The sequence below is a fragment of the Emydura macquarii genome, unplaced genomic scaffold, assembly GCF_026122565.2.
Source record: "Emydura macquarii macquarii isolate MOO-44397 ecotype Brisbane River unplaced genomic scaffold, CSIRO-AGI_Emac_v2 contig_1483, whole genome shotgun sequence".
Taxonomy (NCBI): domain Eukaryota; kingdom Metazoa; phylum Chordata; order Testudines; family Chelidae; genus Emydura; species Emydura macquarii.
This window is the reverse complement of record NW_027131620.1, coordinates 15,324,219-15,351,438: the sequence shown is the minus strand read 5'-3', so window position 1 is coordinate 15,351,438 and position 27,220 is coordinate 15,324,219. Positions and strand designations below refer to the sequence as shown.

General features: G+C 42.5%; 1 protein-coding gene across 1 annotated transcript in view; it reads right to left on the bottom strand.

The window, feature by feature from the left end:
- PREX1 (phosphatidylinositol-3,4,5-trisphosphate dependent Rac exchange factor 1) overlaps window positions 1-27,220 on the bottom strand; it is a 203,145-nt gene that overhangs the window by 67,039 nt on the left and 108,886 nt on the right. Inside the window, exons 8-13 of the mRNA XM_067554278.1 lie at window positions 22,663-22,796; window positions 18,554-18,669; window positions 16,375-16,524; window positions 12,078-12,225; window positions 5,494-5,594; window positions 980-1,083 (exon numbers count right to left, since the gene is read on the bottom strand). Coding sequence (XP_067410379.1) covers window positions 980-1,083; window positions 5,494-5,594; window positions 12,078-12,225; window positions 16,375-16,524; window positions 18,554-18,669; window positions 22,663-22,796 — 753 coding nt within the window. The remainder of the gene's footprint in view (window positions 1-979; window positions 1,084-5,493; window positions 5,595-12,077; window positions 12,226-16,374; window positions 16,525-18,553; window positions 18,670-22,662; window positions 22,797-27,220) is intronic.

The window sequence follows — 27,220 nt, the reverse complement described above, 5'->3', positions numbered from 1 at the left end:
TAGACTGATCAAATGTTTCTATAAACTCTTCTCCTCCCCTTTTCCCCCTTCCACTTCCAACAGTCCCTCCCTCCATCACTTTCACTTCTGCTCTCTACCTCTAACATCCTCCTTTCCAGCATCCACCCCCATTCCAGCCCATGCAAACTGCAGCTGCTAAGATTGTCATCCCTTCCTACCACACTGATTGAATCATACCCGTTTGAGTCCCCCTCTACTGGCTCCTCTAGTCTCATTTTACCAAGTTTAAGCTTCTTGTCTTCATTTTCAAGTACCTTCTCAACTCTCTCCCTGTTTTTCCACTCATCTCTTACTGTGTCACCCCACCTGCTTTGCTCTGCCAACAATGGCAGCCTTGTACACCAGCTTACACAAATACCTCAGCTTCTTCCATGCTGCCTTTTACCCATGGAATTACATCCTCTTCCCCGCCTGCTAACCTTTCCTCAGGAACCACCTCTGAAGTGATGGCCATAAGAAATAAGCCAATTAGTGATTGAGGGGCAGATGGGGATCATTCAAACTCACATTAGATATATGTCAGTATCAGGAAAAACACTAAATATCTACACACCTTTGGTACATCACCTCTATTCTTAACTGTAAGAGGAGCTCAGCTGGTGTATATTAGTCTATTTTGTTTTTACAGACTTCACTGCAATCACACCCTCATCCTCACTGGGGGCTTTGGGTGCAACCATCATATAGGTAAATAATAATAATTTATCACAAGGCCTCACTTTCTCTCCTAATCAATGGGATAATCCAATAGGGCATGAAAAGTGGGTAAGATGGGGAATGAGAGAGAGACTGTCTCTTATGCTACCACAGTGGCAGACTGATACAAAATAGTAGTTTTACTAGCTTTGGACAGCATACTATTGTGCTAGTCATGGCCATATATATGTAAAAAAGACACTTTCTGTCACTATTATTCAGAGTTATTATCAGACTCCAACCTGGAAGGGAGATTGAATACCTTGGACATGATATCTTCCAATTCGCTTCTTGGTTTATAAGTTCCATCATCGTACCGAAACCTGTACATCACCTGCTCATTCTTAAATTGGTGCTTATCTGAAACTGAACCACCAGAGCAGTAATTAATAACCAGTCTATTCCTCCTCCCATGTCATACATTATGACGGTACAGTTTTTCTGCATGCAAAGACTCCACCATTCTCTACAGTACCTCTAATGACGAATGCTCACATTATCAGATTTGCATGCACACAATTATCAGTCCTGCTGTTGTGCATACATTGCACATATACATTTCTGAATGTCTGGACACAAAGGGATGGTTCTCCAAAATATTGCAATTTCAGTAAAGTGAAATACCCTGCAAAATGCTGTCCTCTTCTGTCAAGCCTGTTTCAATTGTTTACGGCTTTGGAACCAGCTCCATTGAAGTCAATGGGAGTCTTTCCACTTACTTCAATCAGCTCTGAATCAGGCCCTTGCAGATTCTGTAGCCCTACAACAGTCATTTCAACATTAATGAAATGATTTTTGCAGCTGCCCAAGACTCTGACATAGGGATATGCTGCAATTCCTAAAGGAGCGAGCATGCTGGTGAGATGAACTACAGCTGTTGGACGTTTTCTTCCACCAGAGCACTTGTTTTTAATAAGGTGTCAATGGGCTCGCTGATGTAATTAAATGGTGCTCTCCAGATACTCCTTACGTTGCTAAAATGGCCATTCTGCAATGATGCAGTTGAGATCTTATTGGTCCATGCTGTATTTTAATAGTGACTCGAGGTGAGCATAGGCAGCAGAATATGTTTCACTGGGGAAGGACACACCCCAAAGAGAAAGATGGGCCCAAAACTGAAAGCAAATTTAGATGAAGAAGAAGGGCCAGGGAACAGAGCAACCAAAGCAGCAGGTGCAGATGAAGGAGGGGAATGAGCAGTTTTAGTCATCCTTGTCATCTCTAACGAGTCATATGCCCGATCAAAACTAACTAGTAGCCCCAGGCCTTTTTCTGAGGCCCTGTCTTCTGGGCTGGGAACAGTGCTTGATGCACTGATTTAAAATGTGGTTTAAAACTATCTGAGACTAGCTCAATTTAGAGGCAGTTTGGCTAACCTAAGAGGACAGGGATTCAGAGGCTGGCCAAAGCTGTTTAATTGAATTAGCTTGAGCCAGTTTAGTCCCAGGTTTTTGTCTGAGCTGCAGAGTGGACAGGCCCCACTCTTAGAAGGCAGAGATTGCTCTTTTGTGGGTATTTGGAGATGGGGCAGAACTACCTAAATTCACTGGGACCTCCTGTCCTGTGGGTGTCCATAATGACACTTACTCTCTTTGGCAGGGAAGAAAGATTGTATAAAATTTCAAAGGGTGAAGCTGGCTCCATGTTGCAGAATCCAATCACTGCTTTGACATAGGAACACAGGACGTAGGACTGGCAAAGACCGGTAGGGTCATCAAGTCCAGTCTCCTGGTACTAAAGGCAACCCCATCATATAATCCTGTTCATAAGCTCCTCAAGTCCTTTCACACATGGGGAATTTTTGAAACTCTCTCTGATGGCTTATGGCTCTTTCCTCCTGGAAAGTCTGCATGCTCTGGGTCTGATACTTCCAAACCTGATTGAGAACGGGTCCTGCAGGGAGATCTCTTTGATCCTCTGTGCCTGGCACAGGTTAGAACAAAGTTCTGATGAAACTCCTTTAGCTTGCTGCTATGGTACCAGGCTGACACTTACACATCAGCAGCCCCAGATAAAGGAACCAGGATTAAAGGAGACAAGGAGAAAGTAAAATGATAAAATGCACGAAGCTCAGCACTACTGCAAGTCCGTGATCTGCCATGGCTCTGTTCTGCCTTGCATAGAGCCCTGTTCCCGGAGGAGACTATGATCAGGCAGGCCAAGAGAATCAGCAGTTTTCTCCCAACAGTAATATGAAAAACAAGTGAAAAACAAAAGATAAGGCACATTGCCTAATGTGGGACTATATTGCAGTGTTTTGTTTTTAACTGAATTCTAGATAAGGAGATGGATATCATGACTCTTTTCTTGTCAGTAAAACTCAAAGCCTAATTACAGAGGATGTTTCCTCAGCTAAAGATAGGGTTGAAGATGCCTTCTGAAGCATAATATCAATTGTCACCAGGAGACAGCGACAGTAGGAGCACTAGATACAGGCAATATTTTAAACATTCTTAGGGATCTGATTTTTGTCAGAGGCCTCTGGTGTAGTGTAATATTTAATTATTTTTGTTTCTCTGTGCCGCAAGATTTTGTTGGGACAATTGCTCAATCACCTCAAAGAACATCCAGACTGATGCCAGTGTGGTCAGCTGCAGCAGCCTGGATAAATGTAATAAAATATCAATATTGGATCATACAGCATCAGAAGAGTTTCTTGCGCTGTGAATGAGTGAGTGAGTGTATATGTAAGTATGGACATGAATGCAAAGGAATATCTCTGTGTATATGCACATGGGGCCATATTTTTAAGTGCTCAGAACCCACAGTTAGGGCTCAGTTTCTATTTAGGCACGTAACAAATACATAAATGTCACCATGGGATCTGCTGGGTGCTGACCACTTTTGAAAATCTGGCCACTTATTTTGTTGCCTAAATGGGAGTTGTGCTCTTTTGAAAGTTTGGCCCAGGGTGTGAGTGTACATGAATGAAAGTGTCTGTACCTGGGCGGTGGAAATGCATGTGCATGGGGAAATCTGGTGCTGCTGGTATTAGCACACAGCAAAAGAAAGGTTTCCCTGTGTTTTGATTGAGAGAAGACAACAGACATCCTTTCTTAAAACTGTTACAATCCCCTGGAAAAAGTGCTTGTGGAGCTGTAATGCCAATAGATTAGTGCTGAAGCAATACTAGTCTAATTAAATAGCTTCCCTGTTTAAAGTGGATTAGAGGGATTGCACAGAAATGTGGACAACTGGTGGTTTAAGACTTTAAGGAATAAAATCCTCATTCCTTTGATGTGTCTTTTCCAGCCATATATGCCTAATAGCTAGAAATGGGCATTGTAAATTGTACATGACTGAGTTACTCTGCTTTTTGAAATGGGAAAAAACGGGAAACAGCAGGAAAGATCTGGGTTTTGAAAGGCACGAAGAAGCAGAAAAAAAATCGTGCCCTACTACAAAGACAGGGAGTGAGTAAGATTTTCAAACAAGTCAGGTGTGCAAACACTCACGTAACTGCTCATACAAAGATGCCTGAGCCTGCCCTAGGATTTCATGGAGAAGGGACATTTTCTGGGCTTAATCAGCAGTCACATGATACTTTTAAAGAGATATGCTCTTCGAAAGTGCGCTGGAAAAGACAAATACCCCCACCCCGCTTACTACCTCATTCTCTGGCTAGGAATGTCATGGCATAAGGAGAATACTGTTGACCAGAAAACACTTTTCACTTCTGCAGCTCATTTTTCAGGAGAAATTGTCAAATGTCTCTATACTCAGTCAGCCACAGACCCCCATATTACCCAAGTCTTTGGCCATTTCCAGAGCTACACAGCTCAGCTTTCCTCTTTAGCTTTCCATAACAGACATCAAGAATGGACTTTTTGCTCAAGACTGGATTTTTGAAAATACTAAGTGCAAATGAATGCACAATTTTTAGGTCAGTATGTGTGTGCAACTACTGAGATGGTACACACGCGTCAAGTAAGTGCATGCAGAAAAGGCCAACTAGGTGTGTTTGTGCATCTAAAGCAGGGGTCTCCAAACTTTCAGCTGCGAGGGCCACATCCCTCAGTCTTCCTCTTATGGTGGGCCGAAGCAGCTAGGCCCACGTCACTTGTGAGGGGATGGGGGGAAGCGGCAGGGCCGGGAGTAGAAAGCAGCCACCGCGTGGTGCTGCTTGGGGCTGGGAGTGGCGTGGCTCCGGCCAGGGTGCCACTAGACCTACGTGGGAGAGGGCTGGGGCCGGGAGGGGGAAGAGGGCCAGTCAAAATGTGTCGGTGGACTGGATGCAGCCCACAGGTCGTAGTTTGGGGACCCCTGATCTAAAGTCTTTGAAAATCTGGCCCTCTCCAAGTGCACCTACCCAAAGTGCCTGGTTAGCCATAGATAAGGGTACTGCACTTGAAACACTATGCTTCTACTCCTTTCCTCAGTAAAACAACTAAAGCCAGGAGAAAGGAGCCACTTACTTTCTAATCCATTTGTCTCAAATTCAAGGGCAACTTTTCCTCCATATGCCCCTTAGGGTTGTACCCAGTCCAAGATTCAGAGATGGCTTTGATTTTCACAAGAAAGCCCATCATTTTCCCGTATCCCATCATCTGAGAGAACCGGGGTTGTTTTAGGATGGATGCTGAGTCATTATGTTATGACATAACTACGACAAAGGTGGCACCCTCAATGTGCATATCTCCCATTAGTGCTAGAAGGAGTTAAACGCCCTCTCCCAGTGGGACAATGAGGATCTGATACAAATGTTGAGGGAAGCTGTTTGAATGTCATATGAACAACTGCCAGATCTGGCATCTTGCTGTGACACAGAGCACTCACCATGATGAATGATGCCATTTTCCAACAGCGCTTGTCCCAAGTTGACCCCTTCCTCTGGTTTGCTTATCTCCCCAATCTCCATGAGCCAGGATACAAACTCACTGCCAGGGGAAATAGAACAGCAAAAGCAATTAGCTCGCTCCCCTAAGGGCAAGCAAATGTGTCTCTGCCAGACATTAACCAACCACAGGTGACTCTCTCCTTGAAGCAACACATTAACATCTACACGACACTTCGGCTACAGTACACAGAAGGGAATGATGACGCCTCTTCTAGATAGCTGGATTTTCTACATTTCTGTAGGAAATGCTCTGCAGATGAAGCATGTTTCCTGTGGGGAACATTTCCCTTAATTCTCCATAAGTAGCAGACATCCAGGGAAAGAAGGTCCAGTTGTATCAAAAAAGGGCTACAACAGAGGCTTATTTTAATGAGTACTCCAGACACCCAAATGAGAGCAGGAAAGGAAGGTTTATTGATGCCCTTAAAAAACAATAAATCATGCAGCTAGGGAAATGATGATATTTTTACTCTGGTATCCCTCAAAGCGATGTCCAGGGCTTGAATTAATTAGATATATTCCTCTTACTTCATTGGGTCTGATTTTCCTCCCTCTCTGGTTTTGCACTGGTATAACTCCATCAGCTTTAATGGAGTTACATCAGTGTAAATGAGAGGAGACTCAGACTGAGTTCAAGTCCTGTTGATACGCTAAGTTAGGGTCACTACATTAAAGCCAGGGCCCAGTTTATAAATACATGATTAACCCTCCTACGTCACTAGATGTTGATGAAATGAGGGATACTAATTCTGAGTGGGCAGATGAACCATGGTGCTCTGATACAGAGTTTGTTTATATGATGAAGGCAGAGCTGCCAACATGAGCAGAGGCAAACTTGTGAATACAGATGGCTGTGTAGTGTGTGACTCAGCTGGAGAGGCAGTATGTACAGAAACTATAAACTTTGCCAGCCTGATGATGGGACATTGCCAATGCCCTGGGGGGACCTAGCAAGTTTGTCAGTTTAATCAGGGACTGCAGAATGTGTAAAATTTATCGAAAAGAACAAAAGGAATATTTGAAAGCAGAGCAACATATGGGAAATCTGAGTTCAATAAACCAGTTGGGTGCCTGCCAATTTGTGAAGGATTGTTGCTTATCAGAACCAGCATCCATGCCTCCAATTATGGGCTCTGAATGCAGTATTTTTAGGCTTTCTGAGTTTATCATGGGCTGACTCATCCCAGCCGCAGGTAGTGTAACTATTTTGCTTTTAGAACACGAGCAAAAAAACAGCTTCAGCTTGTTGTGGGACTACCATGTAATTGTAATGGCAAAAAGCAGAAGGACTGACTCATTACACCAGCGTAATCCCATGGAAACCAACAGTTTTGTAAAACACCTAAGACTGGAGTAAAACAGTGATGTATCAAGCCCAGCATTTTAAAAGGGAAGCCTCCTTGGTCTCCTAGTGATTCTGAATAAGGAAATAAACTAGCAGAGAGATGGGTGGGAATCAGATGCTCCACTCCTATTACTGGGAATAGGAGCTGTGCTACCTAATTACCAGTGGTGTGCCCCTTTTCAGACATACAGACCAAAGGGTGAAACCGTGTTTAGACATCAGGGGGCAGACCCTCAGTTGGTACAAACTGTTCATTGACTTGCGCTATGAAAATGTATACCGCTGAGGATCTGTCATGAGATCTGAGTGGGACACTGCAGCCCTTTCAGCTATTGCTTTTTTCATTTAGAACTAGATCTCTGGAGTTTGCTGGGACTCCCCAATATAAAATAATTCTCTTTAAGTATAAAACTAAGAGCTGATGGAGAAAAATAACTGAATGCTGCTCCCAAGACTCTGAAGCCTTTAGCAATGCGAGATAGTTTTCTTACGTGCTACTTTAAGATTTCTGTGGCATTTGGTTCTCAAGCAAAATTAGTAAGTGTTTGCTCTTTAGGCTTAATACACTCTGAGAAGAATATGATCCAGAAATATTAGCATATGCTGGACTGTTGCCAAAAAACATCTGTTTGAAGCCAAAGAAGGAAAATCAAGAAGTTTACAGGATGATGGAATTTTAACCTGGAATTTGTAGGTATGGGGATTCTGTTACTGCAAATGCATAAGGAGATCAGGTAACAGCATGTGCAAAGGGCCAGGGAGACAGCTGAATGACCATTTGCACACACAATTACTTGATTTCTATGACTTCCCTGCACAAAGATAATAATGTTGCAGGTAACTTAGTCTGCAATTTAATTGCATGTTAAATTGTGCACTAACAGTGTTTGAACACTAGATCTTCAGTGTCTAATTCAGTCTCTCATGGGGTCCCTTGGGCTCAGTTACTCATTTCATTTGCTAGTGATCCCATCAGGATGACAAGGAGCAACGTTGACTGACTCATGGAAAAGACACATCTCTCCCTTCTTCATCTTCAGTCCATGGGGGAAAGCAAAGGATCTCCTGGGCTCCAAGAGGAGTTCCGAGTGTTTGTCTCTCCATACAGGAGTCATTTCACATACTCTTTCCTCAAAATATTAGGTGCCTGTCTTCTAGCCTCTGCTTTTATTTGTGCATACACAAACTTGTGCACTGGCAAGTATGCACCTGTATTTTGCAGCTGCAAACACCTTTGCACATTCTAATCTTTACACATACCCTTTAGCACAGTGGTTCTCAACCAGGGGGTCTTCCAGGGAGTTACATCAACTCCTCTAGATATTTGCCTAGTGTTACAACAGGCTAAATAAAAAGCAGTACCGAAGTCAGTACAAACTAAAATTTCATACAAAGACTTGTTTATACTATTCTATATACTATACACTGAAATGTAAGTACAATATTTATATTCCAATCAATTTCTTTTATAATTATATGGTAAAAATGAGAAAGTAAGCAATTTTTCAGTAATAGTGTGCTGTGACACTTTTGTAGTTTTATGTCTGATTTTGTAAACAAGTAGTTTATAAGTGAGGTGAAACGTAGGGTACACGAGACAAATCAGACTCCTGAAAGGAGTACGGTAGTCTGGAAAGGCTGAGAATCACTGCTTTAGCACAGAAGTGTATCATTTGCACCTGCAAAGGCTACTGGGAGCTATGCCAGAGGGATACAATGGAACATGCATGTAATTTTGCAGTCACATAAGTAGAGTTCAGCCAAAGGCCCAGCACAGAGCTAAATCGACCTTAAAGTACTGAAGTTCAGTGCCTACCACAAATGTCTTTAGTGCTATTTTGGAATGTCATTAGGGTCATATTCTACTACATACATGACTTCAGTGTTAGTTGTATGCACCTGTGTGAGAGCAGAACCTAGCCCTTGGTATTTAAACTTAGCCTCGCGAAGGAATCACCTGTAATCCTGCCTTTTCTATTTAATAAAATGAACTTTAAATCCCTAAATATGCGGTCACTCATTTCACTTGTCACTTCAATAGGTGGAAAGTGGTATAGATGGCTAACTTAGATGCTGGGGCAAGAGGATGCTTAGAAACTTTTGACTCAGCGTAAATGGAAACTGTGAACCAGATACTCAGCTCTGCTCAGCTCAAATGGCGTTGGGAAGTGGGCAAAGCTTACCATAAGCCTCCTTGGCACCTGTCGGATCCCTGGTTTGCCCCCAGCATAATTTAGAGTAGCCTTATTTCTAAGTTCTGACAGCCACATCCTCTTTCCCAACCATGCCTCTGATGCTACCGGGTTTCTGCTCCTCAAGAAATGCTCAAGTTATGTCTACACTAGATCGATTTATCCGGATTGATTGAGCAGAAGTGGAGACCCGCTCAACTGACCCGGAAATCGACGCTACTAATCCACCTCCGCCAGGTGGAATAACGTTGCGTCGATGGGAGGGCATTTCCTGTCGGCACAGCAAACTGAAAACACTGCAGTAAGTAGAAGTCAGGAAGTCGACAGGAGATACGCAAGCTACCTGAAAGTTGCTGTACTTCTCCAAAAAAACTTCAAAAACAGACTTGAAAGAGAAACTGCTGAGTTAGAAATTATCTGCAAACTTGACACATTCAAACTGGGTTTAAACAGGGATTTGGAATGGCTATCTCATTACAAGAAGTAATTTGCTCTGATCACCCATTCTCACCTCCTACTCAATGGCTGTAATTAGGCCTCAAGTACCCGGCTTTTATCCACCTACCCCATTGTTATCTATGCCTTTGGATATGTATATGTTGCCTACTACGTGTGTTACCTATTTGCTGTATCATTTCTACCAACTGCATCTGAGGAAGTGAGCTGAAGCTCACGAAAGCTTATGGCTGCTGAAATTAAATTTGTTAGTCTTTAAAGTGCTGTAGAACTCTTGTTGTTTTTGCTGTATACAGACTAACATGGCTACCCCTCTGAAAGCAAGCTACTCCATGTATCTCCCGTCGACTGTTTCCGAATCATGGCAAGTGTAGACATGGTCTCAGAAAAATCTTTCCAACCCATCTGGGTTGTTCCAATCTGCCCAGACACGTCTGAAATCTTCTATAGTTGCTAACCCCTCTACATTGCAAAGCTCAATAAAGTTCAAGGTCATTTGAGCAATTTACTGTGGTGCTGAAAAAACGTGCAAAAAGCAATCACTGTATCAAATGCATTCCTGGCACTAAAGCATCCCTTTCAGAGTATGATTATTTGCATGCCTGCCTGGTCTGCCGGTACACCTGAAGAGAAAGTGGATTTAGCAAAGTGGATTTACTTTCTAATAAATCATTCCTTAGAATCAAATTCCATAGAGAGTCCTATAAATAAATACACTTGATATTTCTATAACTCATAAGACCATGGTGTTGGAGATAATTATGGCTATTTCATGCCACATCAGTACTAGCTTTTCCCTCCACATCCACACTTTCTTCCTGGAATCATTTAAAGCTATTGCTCTAGTGCCATAGGATGCTGTGAGATAGTCTAAGGTCAGGAGTGAAATTAGTTTAGCAGCATCCGTTTTATTCGCAGCTGACACCTGCCTGCACCACAAAACCACCAAACACACAGGCACAATTCAACATGACAATAACGTCTTCTTTGAGATCCTGGGCTGGAATAGAAGGCAAATATGCAGGTTGCAATTGAAATGAATTGCTATGGGGTAACCCAGGAATGGAACGGCAAGTTTGCAAAAGGTTAGGATTAGAAAGTTTTGGCTGAGCTGTGACGGGGGCCCAGGACTGAAAGAACAAAGTTCCTTTCGGTAAAGGCTGAAGTGCACTGGCAAAGCAACTTTTTATGGAGAAAAGTGGCATTATGAATGAAACAAGAGGGACGTGAGAGTTCAGGATTAAGGTGCATTGGTAGGTAGCGGGTCCTAGGATGGGGGGATGGTACAGATCAGGATTGTGGGGCATTGGCAGAGCTGCATCAGGTTTCCAAGAGTGGAATATCAGGGCTGTTACCAGGCTGGATTGAGGGTAATGAGCAGAAGAGAGTGTGAAATATTTAAAATACAAAAAGGAATATGTTTAAAAAGAAAAGGACTGACCAGGAAATTCCATGTATGACTTTTGGAACTAGATAAAATACGGGACCCAGTATTGTGAGAACACAATCTTTTGGTCCTGCACTTCTTGTTGTGCATAAACTGAGAAATACTAGAACACACCTCACATCCAGAGCCCAAAGCTTTCCATGTGACTCTAGCAAAAATAAAAAGGAGCCAAAAGCTCTTACTCTACCAGGAATACCAGCCTGTCCTTCAAGACAGCCTTCTGTCAGGCATAAAGACAGTGCATCACTTCCACTTCACATACATCAAGGGCTGATGCATGCAAACCGCCTCATTACAGTGACTGGGAGCAGGAGAGAGGGGAAGTAGCTGGATAAGCTGTCTCTCAAAATTATTTTTTTCCAGCTGATAATTTCAACCATAGGCAGCTGAGTCGGAAAAGTCTTCTCAGGTCACCAACTCTGATTCCCTCTGAGCTGTGCAGGACATTTCCCTACAATAGTCCAACTAGGGCCTTATCTAATCTCTCCTTGAATGCCTCCTGTAATGGTGCTCTGGCACCTCCACAGTGTCTCTTCCAAGACATGATCTCTGTGATGGGTCAGAATTATTTCCTAATGTCTAGCCTGTCTGAAAGAGTTTTCTCCCATAGAAAAGTCCTTTTTATCCCTTACTTCTGCCCAAGACATGAGGTCTCTTGTTCAAATTACATTGTCTCTGTTGCAGCAACAAGTAAATGAACACACTCTAGATTTGAGGCTGGGGTAGCTACTGGGTTCAAACATTGTCCATTAAGCATCCCCTTCTGAACAAAAGGGTACACAGGTGGGCTATCAAAGGCACTGGGAAACTGGGGGTTTAGGCTCTTTTTCTTACTCCTTGCTGCCTACCTGAAATAATTGTTGTGAATTATTTCACAGTGGAATGTGCTACACTTGTGTAGTCTGTGCAGAGCACTAAATAGGAATTCATGATTAATTTTAATAAATTGCACTTGTAATGGGGGTTTCCAATTAAGCCCAGTCAAAGCATGTCTGATCTGCCCTCACAATACCATCCACAGAAAACCCATAGTCCCTTCTGTTAATTGGCATGAAAGGCCTTTTCAATCCAAACACCACTTACTTGCCAAGAAAACACTTGGGAACATTGCTTAATTTTCTCCTCCTGTCTTTGATCAGGTTCACTTTCTTGGTCATCATCATGTGATACAGCTTCTCGCCTTTCTCTGCAATCATGACGTATGCATCCCTCTCCATCCCCAGTTTGAGACCTGGAATACAAAGCAGGGCTTCCCTCAGATCCTTGCCATCATTATTCGCTCAAAGCCAAAAGTTGAGGCCAGCCACATACACAGAGAAGCAGCCACATAGAAAGTGAAAAGTTTATGGCAGAGTCTTTATTGGAAAAATGGGCCCTTTCACAATCTGGATGCAAAAGTGATAGGTGATTCAGTGAGCAGGTGAAGTCTGCAGTCTTTCTTCTCTGTTTGCCATAGAGCTCACCAGCTCAGAAACAAAGGGCCCCAAACACAAGGCCCCATCACACCCCACATAGTGCAATGTTCTCAGGAACATCCACTGAGACCATGCACAAGTTGGAACAAACACACAAATGCATCATTCCTGGTGCTGTCCCCACTGGAACAAACACAAAACTTTGTTGAAGATGACAGAAATCTTGTCAAAATAGATGATTTTGAGAGACTTCCATCATTGGGAGCCAAAATTCTGTGGACACTAAATCCAGACCTTGACTTGAACCCAATCTAGATATGTTCCCTCAGCCTATCACCAATAAACAAGCTGTTTATGAACGCTCCTGTGCTAGAGGATATACTTTGGCTACCATATCAAGCAATCAGCTGAAGGGGTACAGGATGACTTAGGGGAGTGGTTATGTGAAGACTGTCATCTCCCAGCTGTCAGTTTGCATGTGGCCCAGTTTAAGCCTGACTGAAAAGTCACAACATTCAGACCAGCTGGTCTGAAATGAACCTGTTGCTCTGACTCTAGCTCCTAGTGAACATGCATCCACATCACAGCTGGCATTTCCCAGCTCTCTTATCTTATCTTATGGAAGGCCATGGAAACCATCCTCATTTCTTGCCCCTGGTGTTGAGGGTTAAGGCACATTGGGGGGCAGCGAGAAGAGAGACAGAGCATGGAGGGAATGTGCTGTTGTCTGTACTGCACCTGTCTGGCAATGAACAGAGAACTTAGTTTTCCACTTATTTTATTCTGGCACCTTTCACCGCTAATATATTCACTTTATAGACTAAAGCAACAGCCTGAAAGGCTAGTTTGATAGAGAAGAGACATAATTATCTCTAAAGGATGCACAATTTACCCCTTCTAGCCTTATTTTATGCTTGAAGAACTAAAGCTGAACAAACATTAACAGCCCTGATGGCCATCAATTACTCACCACACTGCCTTCGAGTTTTTTTCAAATGGTTATTGCATTTGTTTCATAGATTTGGTACATGTGCTTAAGAAATGAGCATCTTATATAACTTTTCATCATGCAAAGTAGCATTTGTTTAATATACCCAATATCTGCCTCGAGGTTTTGGTTCTGCAAAACTCCTGGCTTAGTGCTACCTCCCCCCATCCCATGATCTGACTCAAATATGCATGCTATCATGTGTAACCAAAGCTAATTTGCAATGTGAATTTGTGATAGAAAACAGCCGGTGTAATAGTACACGTTTCATTCTGGTCTTGCATCACTGAATTCCCCGAGCTCTGATGTAAACAGCAGACTGGAATGCACATTCTACACTGCTCATTCCAGGATCACACAGAATTGGGAAGCTCACCACAGTTTCTAATCCAAACACTGATAGCTCTATGACCTTGCAAGTACTCTGAGTCAAATGAAGCTTTCCAATAAGGTCTGGAATGTCTGCCATGATAACCGTGTTTATCCAGAGTTCCTGTCATCGGCTGCCACATCATAAACCAGGATGATGAAAAGCAGCAGAAAAAAAAAGTCATAGAAGTGGCTGCTGCACGGAAAACTTTGAGAAACTTTCCATTAAAAATAATTCTGCTTCCTTCACCAACATTTTCTGTATTTTTTCCTATGAATTTTGTTCTATATTTCTTGTTGTTGTTAAGGATTCAGCTACCCCCTACAGATGATTCTTCACCTGAGTCAGGATTCATTGTTTGGAAGGACTTCACCTGATAATTCATTGTTTGGAAGGATTTCTCTAGCACTTTCCACTTGAGGATCTAAAAGCATTCTACAAATATCACGTTTCATGCCATGGCCTCAAAGTAGGAAAGTAGTATTTCCCCTGCTTTACAGAAGGACACACTGTGATACACAATGGATGAGGCCATAATTATCAAAGAGTGACCAACAATTTTGGATCAAGGCTACAGAATTGGAGTCTGTGTCGAAGCAGAATGGTTTTTTTAAGCTTTCCATGAGACATCAGCAATTCTCTGAGAGAGAAGTGGAAACAATGTGTATGTTGCATGCTTTCTCTACTATAGGTTTCTGGTATTTACTGTCACCTGGATAAAGGCTGTAACATTATGTAACGTATAATATGATGTTATATATAATGTGTGCGTGTGGATAAAAACAGCTCAGATCTGCAGACATCTCACATACACCAGCAAAGAGCCCATACTATTAGAATACTCTAATTTTTAACTGTTCCTGTGGTTCTGCTTTGTCCCCAATCATCCTGATGACTGGCTCTCCTCTCCCCTACCCAACTATTTATTTAACAGTGGATCTGTTAGTCTCATCCTATCTCTTTTGTTTCTTATTAAACCTTTCTCCTCCTGGCTCTTTTTTTTTTTTTTTAAACCTGATGCACAGGAATTTTCACAAAGCAGCAAATTGCCCATAAAACAAGAATTTCATCTGAAATGAAGAGTTCCCAGATCTTTAATGTGGTGTGATCTAGTGTTCTGAACACAGACCTGGGAGCCAGGAACTTCATTTTTTTAAATTAAAAATGCTAACATAGCACAGCAGGTTCCCTCTGTTAGAATGTGATGCAGGATTGATTAGCAACTCTCAGTCTCTAATGGTTAGAAACATTTTTTACAAAGTTAAAACTCTCTTGTTGGCCTTCAGGGATATTCTCTTTCTTAATGATTTCAGCCTGAGGTTAGGAGTTCACTTTCATTTATGCTATGGCTGAAAAGTATTCTGAAGTTGGTTTCCTTGCTATTATTGGCAGATACCTTGGCATTCATATCTGATAAGGCACATTATAAATGATTCTTGTATTCCAAGATAACAGACAAACTGTCATTTGTATTGCATTGTGCTGCACTGCACTGCATGTATTTTATTATGCAGTAAAGTATTGTAGTATAACAATTAGGGCTGGGAGTTCCAAAGCAGCCTAAGGGATTTAGGCACCTAACTCCAATTACATTTCAATGGAGTTTGGGTGTCCAGATCCCTTAAAATCCTTTGAAATTTCTAGTGAAAACCAGTGTCACTGAACGTTTATAGGGCCTAGGTATGAAAGGGGTCTCAGACTGGCCTCAGTTAGTATCAGGTAGCTATTGCTGTAAATGAGACTGACTGCACCCACAAAACAGTGCCTGCAAAATGGGAGGACACTTCTAAAAGTCAGGCTCATAACCTCCAAAGTGCTTTATAAATGTTAACTATCAACACCGCTGCCAGTGATTTATTGCTCCCCTTCTGTAGACAGGGACACAGGCTGAGTAGTCAAATAACTTGTCAGAGGCTACAGAGGGAGTCAGCGTCAGGACCTCTTCACTCAAGGATTCCTGGCTCCCAGTCCTGTGTTTAGGCTCCATAGACCTTATCTCTCTCTCACAGAGCAGTTCTATAGACAACCATGTCAGTTGTTCAGTTCTAGAAGGATAAAAGTGACACAAACATTTGCAGAGATTTGTCCTAGTCTTAGAAGCCCAAACATTCCCAAAGATGTTTTCCTTGAATTGTTTTATCTGAATGCACAGTCCAGAAACTTTTAGGTTGACTCCTTATAAGGATGAGTCTATACTAGTGCCTGGCAAAAGGCTGTTTCCCCTCTCTTCCCCCTTGCAGACTCTATTTACAACTAAAGATTTATACCTCAATTAAGTAAAGACAACATTTCAAAGTGCATGAAACAAACGGACAGTTTGATTCCTGTAAATATAATGACGCATGAGCATTAAAATGTCTACGGGTAAATTAAGAAGTAGCTGCTTCTAATCACTTGATTCTCTTGTTATTAAAGTTAGCCATTAAAAAGCCACCATCACATGGAGGAAAAACTTTAAGAAACTAGAACAGCTTCTCTCTCCCTCTGACACATTCATAGGCACCCAAAAATGTACACACACACCCAGATATGTACACACGTTAACACACACAGTCTCTCTCCTGTTTGATTCATTCAGTGCTGTTAGAAGATTTGCCATCCACTTACTTTCTCTCTGTTCCCTTTCCTTGATTATAGCATCCAGCCATTTCTGTTTGTCCTCTGCCGTCTTGGCCATGCAGACAAACCATTTGTTTTTGGCAGTGTTGTGTATCTTCCAGCCATTAGTCACCGTGTAGCCGTTGCTGTGGTAATCTGCTGCAGAAACAAAAAGCACGGCCCACACTGTGAATGGAAGGCCTGGCCCTTTAATGAAAACAAATTAACCTTCGACACTTTGGCCAAAATTTCCATATTTAAATTATCTGAATTTCAGAAGTGCTGGACAGTTGCAGTTCTTACTGAAGTCAATGGGAGCTGAGAGTGCTTAGCTCCTCTGAAAGTCTAGTACTCATGTAGGTGCCTATCTTTAGTGAGCCAAGTTTGAAAACTTTGGTTCTTGTACATTATGGGCCTGAAACTGTGACTGCTCCACAATCAGAAATCCCAGTGATGGCAATGGGAATTCCATGTCTGAGCAGCACCCCAGTCTGGGCAAGTCTCATTGCAAGAGCCGTGTTAACAGGGGAAGTCTGTAGGTGGCTCACCGATGGCTTGAATGAAAATACTGATATGTTTATATTTTATATCGGACAATCCCTTAGCGCAATGTCCTGCCAAGGAAAGTGCAAAATGTCAAAGTACAGCCCTAGAGACTGAAATTCTCTCATCACCCCAGCACAAGTGACACATGTTAGGCAGTGGCAATGCACATCTGGAAGTGACACACTCTCCCACACACAGACACACGTACACACTGTGTTTTCCCAAGAGATCTCCTCTTGTTCAAACAGGGATTAATTCAGGGCTCTCCTTATGTCCCGTGTTATACAGGAGATCTGACTAGATCAGTGGTTCTCAAACTTATTTGATCGTGCCCCCCCCCTTCTTTGTATCTGTAGCCATTTACGCTCCCCACTCCTCCACCCCCAAGTACATATATCGCCACCCAGCTCTGAAGACAGAGTGGAGGACAGCAGCTGCTGGCCGGGTGCTCAGCTCTAAAGGCAGCACCACATCAGCAGCAGCACAGAAGGGAGGCAATATGAAAAGAAATATTCATCAATATCACTTTTCACAGCAGACTTAGCGCCCCATTGCCACCCTTACTTCTGTGCTGCTGTCACCCCAAGGCTGACAGCTGGACCCCAGCTGCCTCCTGGTGAGGGATGGTCGGGGGGAGAAGGAGAGCCCAAGCCTGCATGGCAGGGCTCCAGCTGTCAACCTCTGGCCAGTGGGACTCGGGTTGTCCCCTTTACCCGCCGCCTCCTGGGTGCGCACATCCCTTCTGTACGAGCTGCAGCCACCTGGGGCTGACAGACAGAGCTCTTTAAAAAAAAAAAACAAAAAAAACCACACAGCTAGTGCCTCCCTTGACAAATTCTGGTGCCTCCCTTGGGAGGCCCATCCCATAGTTTGAGAACCGCTGGACTAGATGATCACAATGGTCCCTTCTGGCCTCAGAATCTATGAACCAGCCTGGTTTATCTGCTACAACCCTGACCTACAGCAACTTCTTCTAGTGTCAATCCCTTTCAGTCTCCATGCCCAGCTGGTCCTCGCCCTCAGCCCCAAAGGGTGCCTAATTAGTGATGCTTTAGAACTGGGCCTCATTAAAATGAAAATGCTTTAAATAAAATATCTGGCTTTAAAATGTTATGAGTGGAAAAGAATCTGCTCTTTTGTCAAGAGTCTCCATTCTGAGCCTTCTGGGAAACCACTAGCTCCACCACCACTTACTTACACTGCAAGAATGTTTGCATTCAGAACATAGGGACACTTGCATTGTCCCCTTAGCCTGCCCCTAGATTCAAGGACAGAATACCAACCCATGACTCAATTCAACAGCAATAGGTGCTGCTTTGGCAACTTAGGGTTTGAACGGAACCCGCTGGTTCTTTTCTATCTAAGCCAGATTCCAGTGCCAGCCCACAAGGACAGTAACACCTGATCATATTTCATTCACGGCAGCAAATCCTTTCTAAGTGGCTTGATTCTCAGGGTAACAATGGACAATATTCCAAATGACAAGGAGAGAGAATAATTTGTTCTGCTCACCTAGGGCTTGAGCCAAAGCCCCAAGGAAGGACTCAAACTGCGACTGGATGCAATATTTTTGTACTTTGCAGTTTACCCAGGGAGGATATGGACATGCTCTGTCCTTAGAAGGATATAACTGGTCCCTTACCTGTCCCATCTTCCACATTCTCCACTTCCATGACCTCTGTGTTTATTCGTCCCCTGAAGATATAGAGGGATCCATTGATTGACTTGGTACGTTTAGATGCCTTTTTCCCAGTAACTCTGCAATTAGGAATCAGAAATACAGTTAATAGCTCTCCTTTATCTTTGACTAGAAGAAGAGTTTGGATTTTGTGAGTGTGTTGGGGTTTTTTTTTAAATATCTTTAAAATAATTTGTAATAATCCTGTTTTCAATTTACTAGGAACTGGGAAAGAAACTATTAACAAGGCAGTAAAAATAATATATTTAACGTAATGAATACCTGGGGAAGATGGATTTATACTATTACCAATTCTGCAAGTGAAAAACAAGTATTGCTGATAACAAATATCTTGCTTTAAATCTAATGAACACTAGAAGCAATAGTTCCACTCCATTTGAGATATATTAAGACTAAAAAAAAACCCACCATGCCACCTGCATCCACTTTATTCCAATTTCACTTTTCATGGGGAGCTGACCACGTAATATATTAATTCAATTATTCTATTGCACAACATGCCAATAATAACCATGCCATATTGTCAGCGTAGCAAAAAGAGCTGTTCAACAGCTGCATTTTGCAAGGTTTAATGAGAATTTTGAACTCTCTGAGTTTTGCTTTGTTGTGGGTTTGAACCAACCAGAAATGTCAGCACAGATTTCAGTGGACACAGCTGAGTTCCACATGGTTATTGACAAAACCTCCAGTCACACAATTTTGATGTAAAATGTTAAATTTGGCTTCTGCTTGCTTGACAGTCTTTGGAAACTTTCAGAACATCCATTCTGATTTCCTAGTTGGTAATGAAACACACAGAGTCTAGTATCACATGGTTTGTTATATGCATTTTGAAAGTCTCTGCCTGTTACATTCATACCAACATCCTTGTGGTGTAACAACCCTATCGATGCAACCTTTGCATCAGGGTTTGTACCCTTATCATTCAATTTACAAAAGTGTCTTTACAAAAAATTTACAAAAGTAAATTGAAAGTGTCTTGTTAAAAATCCAGGAAAGCCTTTTCACTGTTATGTCCTGGGCCTTTATGCACAGAAGACGTTTAAAACTACCCAGCTGGCATCTGCTGAGCTTGAATTGGTTCTCATATTTAAAAACAACCCCGCTATATGAACCAGCTCAAAACTGGTCAAATGAGCATCATTTAAGATGGCAGATATCCAAACTCTGTGACATTAATGGACAGCCATGGTGACTTGTCAGGATCCCAATGGACATAAATAATGTTGTGATATAAAGAGCTAGACAGAGAATTTCTGTTAAAATGAAAAACTGGTGATTCTCTCCTACCCCTATCTCTGACACCTTATTTATGTGAACATTATCTTTTGTTTTCCAACTAGCACTGGTGATAAATACATCTGGGTGATGACCAGATATGTACATGCAAACAGACTGACAAGGGCTGAAATCTTAGAGCCATTAGATCATTTCCTGAAGGGGATTCAAAAGAGAAGCTCTCCTGACAGCCCTGATGCAGACCTTTGGATATACAGCCCATTCCCCCAAATGAAGCATATTGTTCCTGACATCAGGACTCAATGTGAACAGCAAACGAGGCTGCTTCTAACATAACAAAATAATACTCAGCCCCAAAAATCTGTGTCATCAGTTTGTCAGACTTCGCTAGGCCTCTGTAAAAGATCAAACAGCAATCCTGCATTTAAAAATCTGGGTCCTGACTCTGATCCCAAACCCATTTTACATTGGTGTAACTCCACTGATCTCAGCAAATCTACTTCTGATTTACCCCAGAGTGAGACCCCATATTTTCCAAAACGGAGCAGCGGCATTTTGTCTTACTGTTGACATTTTACTGAAAGCTGTGGGCCTGATTCTGATCTCAGTAACACTGAAGTAAATCAGGGGTAACGCCAATGGAGTTAGACCAGCTAAAATCAGCATAAGTGAGATCAAAATCAGATCATTAGGCTTTATGCCAGGCACCACTGTAGACAGCTCTAACTTTCACAAAATCTGCATCCCATTAATGTGTCAGATGTTTTTCATACAGCTGGCTGGCTGACAATGCTATCACAAGTGCACAGACTTTCATTTCCACTCAGGACCAGATTATAAATAGCAGCCAGACAAGGGAAATATCCAAAATTAAAGTAGCCCTGTAGTCCCTAAATATATCTTTCATATTATGAAATTCCCAAAGGCTTCTTAGAATACTCTGCTTTTTAATGGAAATCAGAGTTTGGAGATTTGGACAGTTCATGTTATGTTATTACAGAAAGATAAACAACACTGATCCTTTGGGGGAACTCAATGTGTTAGAGCAGCCTTGTCCAATCCCAAACCACAGTACAGAGTAGTTCAGAAATGTCTGCTGTGTAAAAACAGAGAGACTTGCTTAAAAGGCAGTGGGAACATTTTGTTTCCTAAAACTTAGTGTTCCAGGAAAAGTGTATAAGGGGAGGGGTTGTACCAACCTGAACTACAAAGAGAGAGAGAGAGAGAGAAAGAGAGAGCCTTAGGCAGGCTGAAACTAAGCAGTAAAAGGTCAGATGCAACATTCTGAGGGTGAGGCGTCCTTCGGGACTGACTTGTAACGGGAAAAAGGAGAGAAAAGTGGAGGAAATGGAGGAGGGTTATCAGAGGGGATATGATAGGAAGCAAGGACGGAAGAATGAAGGGAAAATTAGGGAAAGAGGAAGGTGTGGGAGTGAGATTTGAGCCACGAAGGAAGAAATGAAAGCTGAAAGAAGAGTTAAGTCAATAAAACATGGACTACTTGCTGTAGTAGCTATATCTGTGAAGAGCCTTGCACAATGCTGTCAATGCTACATTAGTAACATATAATAATAGTTAATAATAATAGGGCAATAAAGGGGCAAGATGGGAGAGTTAGTGTTACCAGGAAAAGAAGGGAAAGTAATGCATACAGCTCTGGGGCTAGGAACCTGGAATCCTTGGGGTCCCAGGCTCTGGGGCAGTCCTCATGGGGGTGCTGCCTCACAGCCATAGACCATGGGAGCCCTTGGAGCCCCAACTCTGAAGCACTCTTCATGGTAGGACTGCCCCAGAGCTGTGGACTCTGGAAGCCAATCCCCCCAAAGGCCCACCAGGCAAGGTTCCATGGACACCAAGCCTACGTTTCAGTGGAAGTTTGTCAAAACTGACACATTTCTAGAGAACATTTCTGCATTTCCCATCAAAAAAACCTGTTCCATAAGAAAATTCCTGACCCACTATACTCCTGTGGCCTTTCTTCTCCTTCCATTCTCTCTGGACTTTTCCTTTAGTCTGCTCGGACCTCTCCCGACTTCATATCTTCTTTCATGCGGCCCGCTGAGGCTTGGAACAACCTCACAATGAATACTGGCGAGTTGCCCTTATTCACATTACTAATGAAGACTGGAAGGGCCACACCTTCCTCTGTTTCTTCTGTGCTGTATCAGCTCATGTCTTTAGACCAGTGGTTCTCAAATGGTGTTCCGCGGAACCCTAGGGTTCCATGGGCTGAGCGGAAGGGTTCCGCGAAGAAGCCGTACCGCGCCGCCGAATGCTAAAAAAATCTGGTGCCGCCGAACAGCTGTTCACACGCCGCCGATCCGCTGATGGTGCAGCCGAGCAGCTGCTCGCGCGCCGCCGAACAGCTGATGGGGCCACTGAACAGCTGATGGGGGCCGCCAAAAACGGCCCTGAAAGTGCGCCGCCAAAAAGAGGAAGGTTTCCTTGACTTTTCAGCGGACAGTATGGCATGGGCGGGCAAGGGTTCCGAGGGCATGGCATGGGCGCGCAAGGGTTCCGTGCGTGGAAAGAAATTGAGAAACACTGCTTTAGACTGTACATTTTTCAGGGCAGGGACTCTATTACTGGCCTGCACACTTATCCTGTTGTACAGCACTTTGTATGGCCATGAGACTGAATGAACAACAGTAGTAAAAGCATACAAAAGGAACAGATAACAAACCTATGACTCGGTCCTAGAGGCCAATGGGAGATAGTGTAGGTGATCAGCAGTTGCTTTTTTCCCCTAGCGGAAAACATACACTTCACAAGAATTGTCCTATGATAGGCTTGTTACCGCCTCTGGGGCTCACCTGGATTTCCGCTTGCAGTAGACCAGAAGGTTATCGAACAGAAAGAATAGTCTCTCCTGGATGTTTCCTGCTGAAATTTTCAACAAAGTCCCTTGAAGCAGGAGTTGTGTGCAGATATCAGTCAAGTTAGACCCCTAGAGAGCCAAGACAGACAATTTTATTTTTTTTACCTTTTCTTTTCCTAGGGTTCAATCAAACATTGTTACTAATAATCTATGCATTTGTTTATCAAATCTGTCACAACTAGAGCTGGGCAAAATTTTTCAGAGAGGTAGTTTATTGCCCAAAAAATGCAGTTTTGGGTTAACTGAAACTATTTGTGAGTCAGGGTCAGATTTGGCAAATAGTTTTGGCAAAGAAAGAAAGAAAGAAAGAAAGAAATGCATAAGCTCCATGGTATTTGGTTTTGCCACTGATCTGAAAAATCAATTATTTGCTCAGCTCTAACCACAACTATTGAATGGTTACTTCGTCATAATCTCTTCTTTCTTAATTTTGAAATGTGATTACATGAACCTCTCCCTGGAGTTTAAAAAATGTCCTTACTGAAAACCTTATATACCAGGATAAGATTTCCCTGTTCAGCTCAATAATCTTTCTTCATAAGAAATCCCTTCTCATCCCAAGACTGCTGTATTGCCACCTGTGTGCTCTCTCCAGAACATCAGTCAGACTCTGTGCCCAGCATTGCAAATAATACAAGTGTAGCTTTAAGAATGGGCAATGGAGCCTCCCCAATATTGCAGCTTTGTCATGTTCTTTGTTAACCATCTTTATAGAAGATGAACGTACCAGAGATCCATCTCCCCAGTCCTGCTGTCAGCAACCTAGGCAGCTGCTCTCTTTCCTCAAGTTCTCATTAAACATGCCCAGCTTGTGAGAATCATATGGATGTGTTTTCTATGGGCCAGATCATGCTCTGTGACAATCCACATGTGCAAAAAGCAACCGCAAAGCTGGTTGAGCTAGCTGCCCAAGGATTTCCCAGCACAGGGGAGTCACAGGGCCACTGGGGCTGGTTCCAAGCCATCCTCTCCACATACCACTTTACAGAGGATCATTGAAGTGTCATTGCACTTGGTTGATTCCCAGCTGGTGAAACAGAACCTTGAGGGGCCGCTGCATTTGGGCACAAATTAAGCTGTAGGAATGCTCTAAATTGCATTGGAGGCTGAACCAGTTCCAGCCAGCCCCATGACCAAGGAGTATAAACCCCCCTCCTCCCCACTAAGCCTGCACCAAGTACAGTTTGGCCAGTTCCTAGGGTCTAGCCTTATGTTCCTAGGTTTAGCATTATTTTACAGGTACAGATAGGCTTGGAAGTATTACATTTTTATCAATAAGATGTCAGTAAACATCGATTTCACCATACTTACACAAACTGACAAAAATATTACTATACGTAATTTATATTTGCAGATAAGCAAAGTAAGAAAAATGCCGCTTGAGAATTTTAGTTTGTTTTAAGGTTATTTACTTCGTATATTCTGACATAGGATGTTGACAATTTGTGTTTTAACAGTTATAAACCTTTAACTTTTTAAATCTTAACATGTGCTGCAATTAATAATTATTGTCTGACACCCCCCCCCCCACCAGAATTTCCTGCAACTGTGAAAATTTAAATTAATAAAAATAGAAGAAAATGCTTTAAAATAAAACATTGATATTATCTGTCAAAACTATGAAAAAAACCCATCGAATTCCACGAAGCTTAGGTGCTGGGATTCAATTGACTCTGTATTAACATGGATCCACTTACAAGAAACACACTGAGGCATTGGTAGCATTTAACATTAATTTCTGTAACACTTACTGACTGAGAACATTTTTTGCATTTGTAATTTAGTTAGGAGGAAGAGTAACTTCTTAGCGTAGTTGTGACTTTAGTCTGGTCAGCAGTGCAGATAAGGAAGTATATTATATAATTTGACCTCCTGATTTGAATTTTACTGGAAAAGAACATTGACTTTGGATTATAAAATGTATATTATCAGTTAAACTGCTCAATTTGCAAAGAATTTATTAACACCATTCACAAACCCTTGCAACAACTCTGTGAAACACATTTAGACACACTGAGTGAGATCACAGATACCTCTGGGTACCAGGGCACAACAATTTACCCCATGCAGACAGTCCACTCTAGAAGGGTTTAAATGGAATTTAGTAGGCATACAGGGGTAAAACTCCCCCATGATGATTTTTATAGGCTGTACTGAGGTCTCAATCTGCTGTGTGATGATATCAAGCTATCTGGGAGACATCAGTGAATGGAGTTCAGACTTTATAAATGCATACAGTCCTGGTTGTTCTAGAGGTGTGAGTTGTGCTTGGATTCACTGTTTTCCAAACCAGCCCTTTCCAATTATGCTGCATTTTTCAAGCTTGAGCTTAGTAAAAGAAGCAGCTATTATTCAAAGGCTGCTGTGTATGCGAATCAAAGTGCATGTGCATCCATGTGTTACACATCTGTGACTCTGTACATTTATTTTTAACATTTAGCAAGAATTAGCTGGTTGGCACATTGAGTGGGGTCCCACAGGGATTGGTTACGGATCCAGTTCTGTTCAATATCTTCATCAATGATTTAGATAATGGCATAGAGAGTATACGTATAAAGTTTGTGGACGGTACCAAACTGGGAGGGGTTGCATGTGCTTTGGAGGATAGGATTAAAATTCAAAATGATCTGGACAAACTGGAGAAATGGTCTGAAGCAAATAGGATGAAATTCAATAAGGACAAATGCAAAATACTCCACTTAGGAAGGAACAATCAGTTGCACACGTACAAAATGGGAAATGACTGCCTAGGAAAGAGTACTGCAGAAAGGGATCTGGGGGTCATAGTGGATCACAAGCTAAATACGAGTCAACAGTGTAATAAGCAAATATCATTCTGGGATTTATCTGCAGGAGTGTTGTAAGCAAGACATGAAAAGTAATTCTTCTGCTCTACTCCATGCTGATTAGGTCTCAGCTGGAGTATTGTGTCCAGTTCTGGGTGCCACATTTCAGGAAAGATGTGGACAAACTAGAGAAAGTCCAGAGAAGAGCAACAAAAATGATTAAAGGTCTAGAAAACATGATCTGCAAGGAAAGATTGAAAAAATTGGGTTTGTTTAGTCTGGAGAAGAGAAGACTGAGGGGGGACATGATAACAGTTTTCATGTATATAAAAAGTTGATAGAAGGAGGGAGAAAAAATTTTCTCCTTAACCTCTGAGGATAGGACAAGAAGCAATGGGCTTAAATTGCAGCAAGGACAGTTTAAATTGGACATTAGGAAAAATTTCCCAACTGTCAGGGTAGTTAAGTACTGGAATAAGCCGCCTAGGGAAGAAGTGTAATCTCCATCACTGGAGACTTTTAAGAGCAGGTTAGACAAACACCCGTCAGGGATGGTCTAGATAATGCTTGGTCCTGCATAAGTGCAGGGGACTGGACCAAGTGAACTTGTGAGGTCCCTTCCAGTCCTATGATTCTATGATTATTTCCATTTGCTGTCCTGACATATTTTATTTTCTTAAACATCGTATTGGATAGCCTCTTGACAAAGTGAAGTGGTCAACTGGACCACACAGCAGAGATGTCTGAATTTCAGAACTGTGACCCCTAATCCCTATGTTCAGTTGTGCAAATGGCTGAATATAGGCCCTGGTGCAGTTGGGACCTTAGGTTAAGAGGGTCTGAACATCCTTGATCCCATAGCGGTCAATGGGGCAGATGCAGGCATTCCTGGCATCCGAAGATCAAGTCTTTAATATGTGCAAGGGAAGGAAGGAAGATGAAGAAGGTCAGAAAAAAGCAATGACCCCAGTGAAATTAGCACTCAGAGGCCTGTCTGTTACTGAGTTTGATGCAGGAATCACTGGGAGAAGTTATATGGCCTGTGTTATGCAGAAGGTCAAACTAGATCAGGGGTTCTCAAACAGAGGGTTGCGAGATTATTATTGGGGGGTTGCGAGCTGTCAGCCCCAAGCATGCCAGATTCCCCTTTATAGCTTTCTCTCCCCACACACCCTTCATCCCGCCCCTTTTTTAAAAACAAATCCACAGAATTTTGAAAGGAATTAACCATGAAGCAAGTGGATAAAACAGCCTGTTTGATGAGACTCTAATGCAAAAATTATACTGCCCAGGATTTAGCGCAGTTCCCACTGAGAAATGAATGTGAGCAAAGTTCACCCTGATGGACTGACCCTCCCCTCAAAGTGCAGATGTTTTCCTGTCCCTGACACAGTATAGCACATCCCATCATTACATTATGTCTCAGAAATGAATTGAAACAACATTAGGCCAGGACTCTGCCCTGTGCAAGGACTGAGTAGGGCTGTGATGGAAAGATGGAGTTGGTGGAGACACAGAACACTTGGTGGAGATGTTGTAAAGAGGCATAAGAGAGAAAATGCTTTTAAAAATAAAAACAGTACCCAATACTAACCTGGAGTGAAGTTAGAGGATAAATGAGGGTTACAGTATATCTACAGCAAAAGGAAGGCATGAGTGTAGTATGGGTAAGCCTATCTGAGCTACTGCAATTCTAGCTAGTATAGG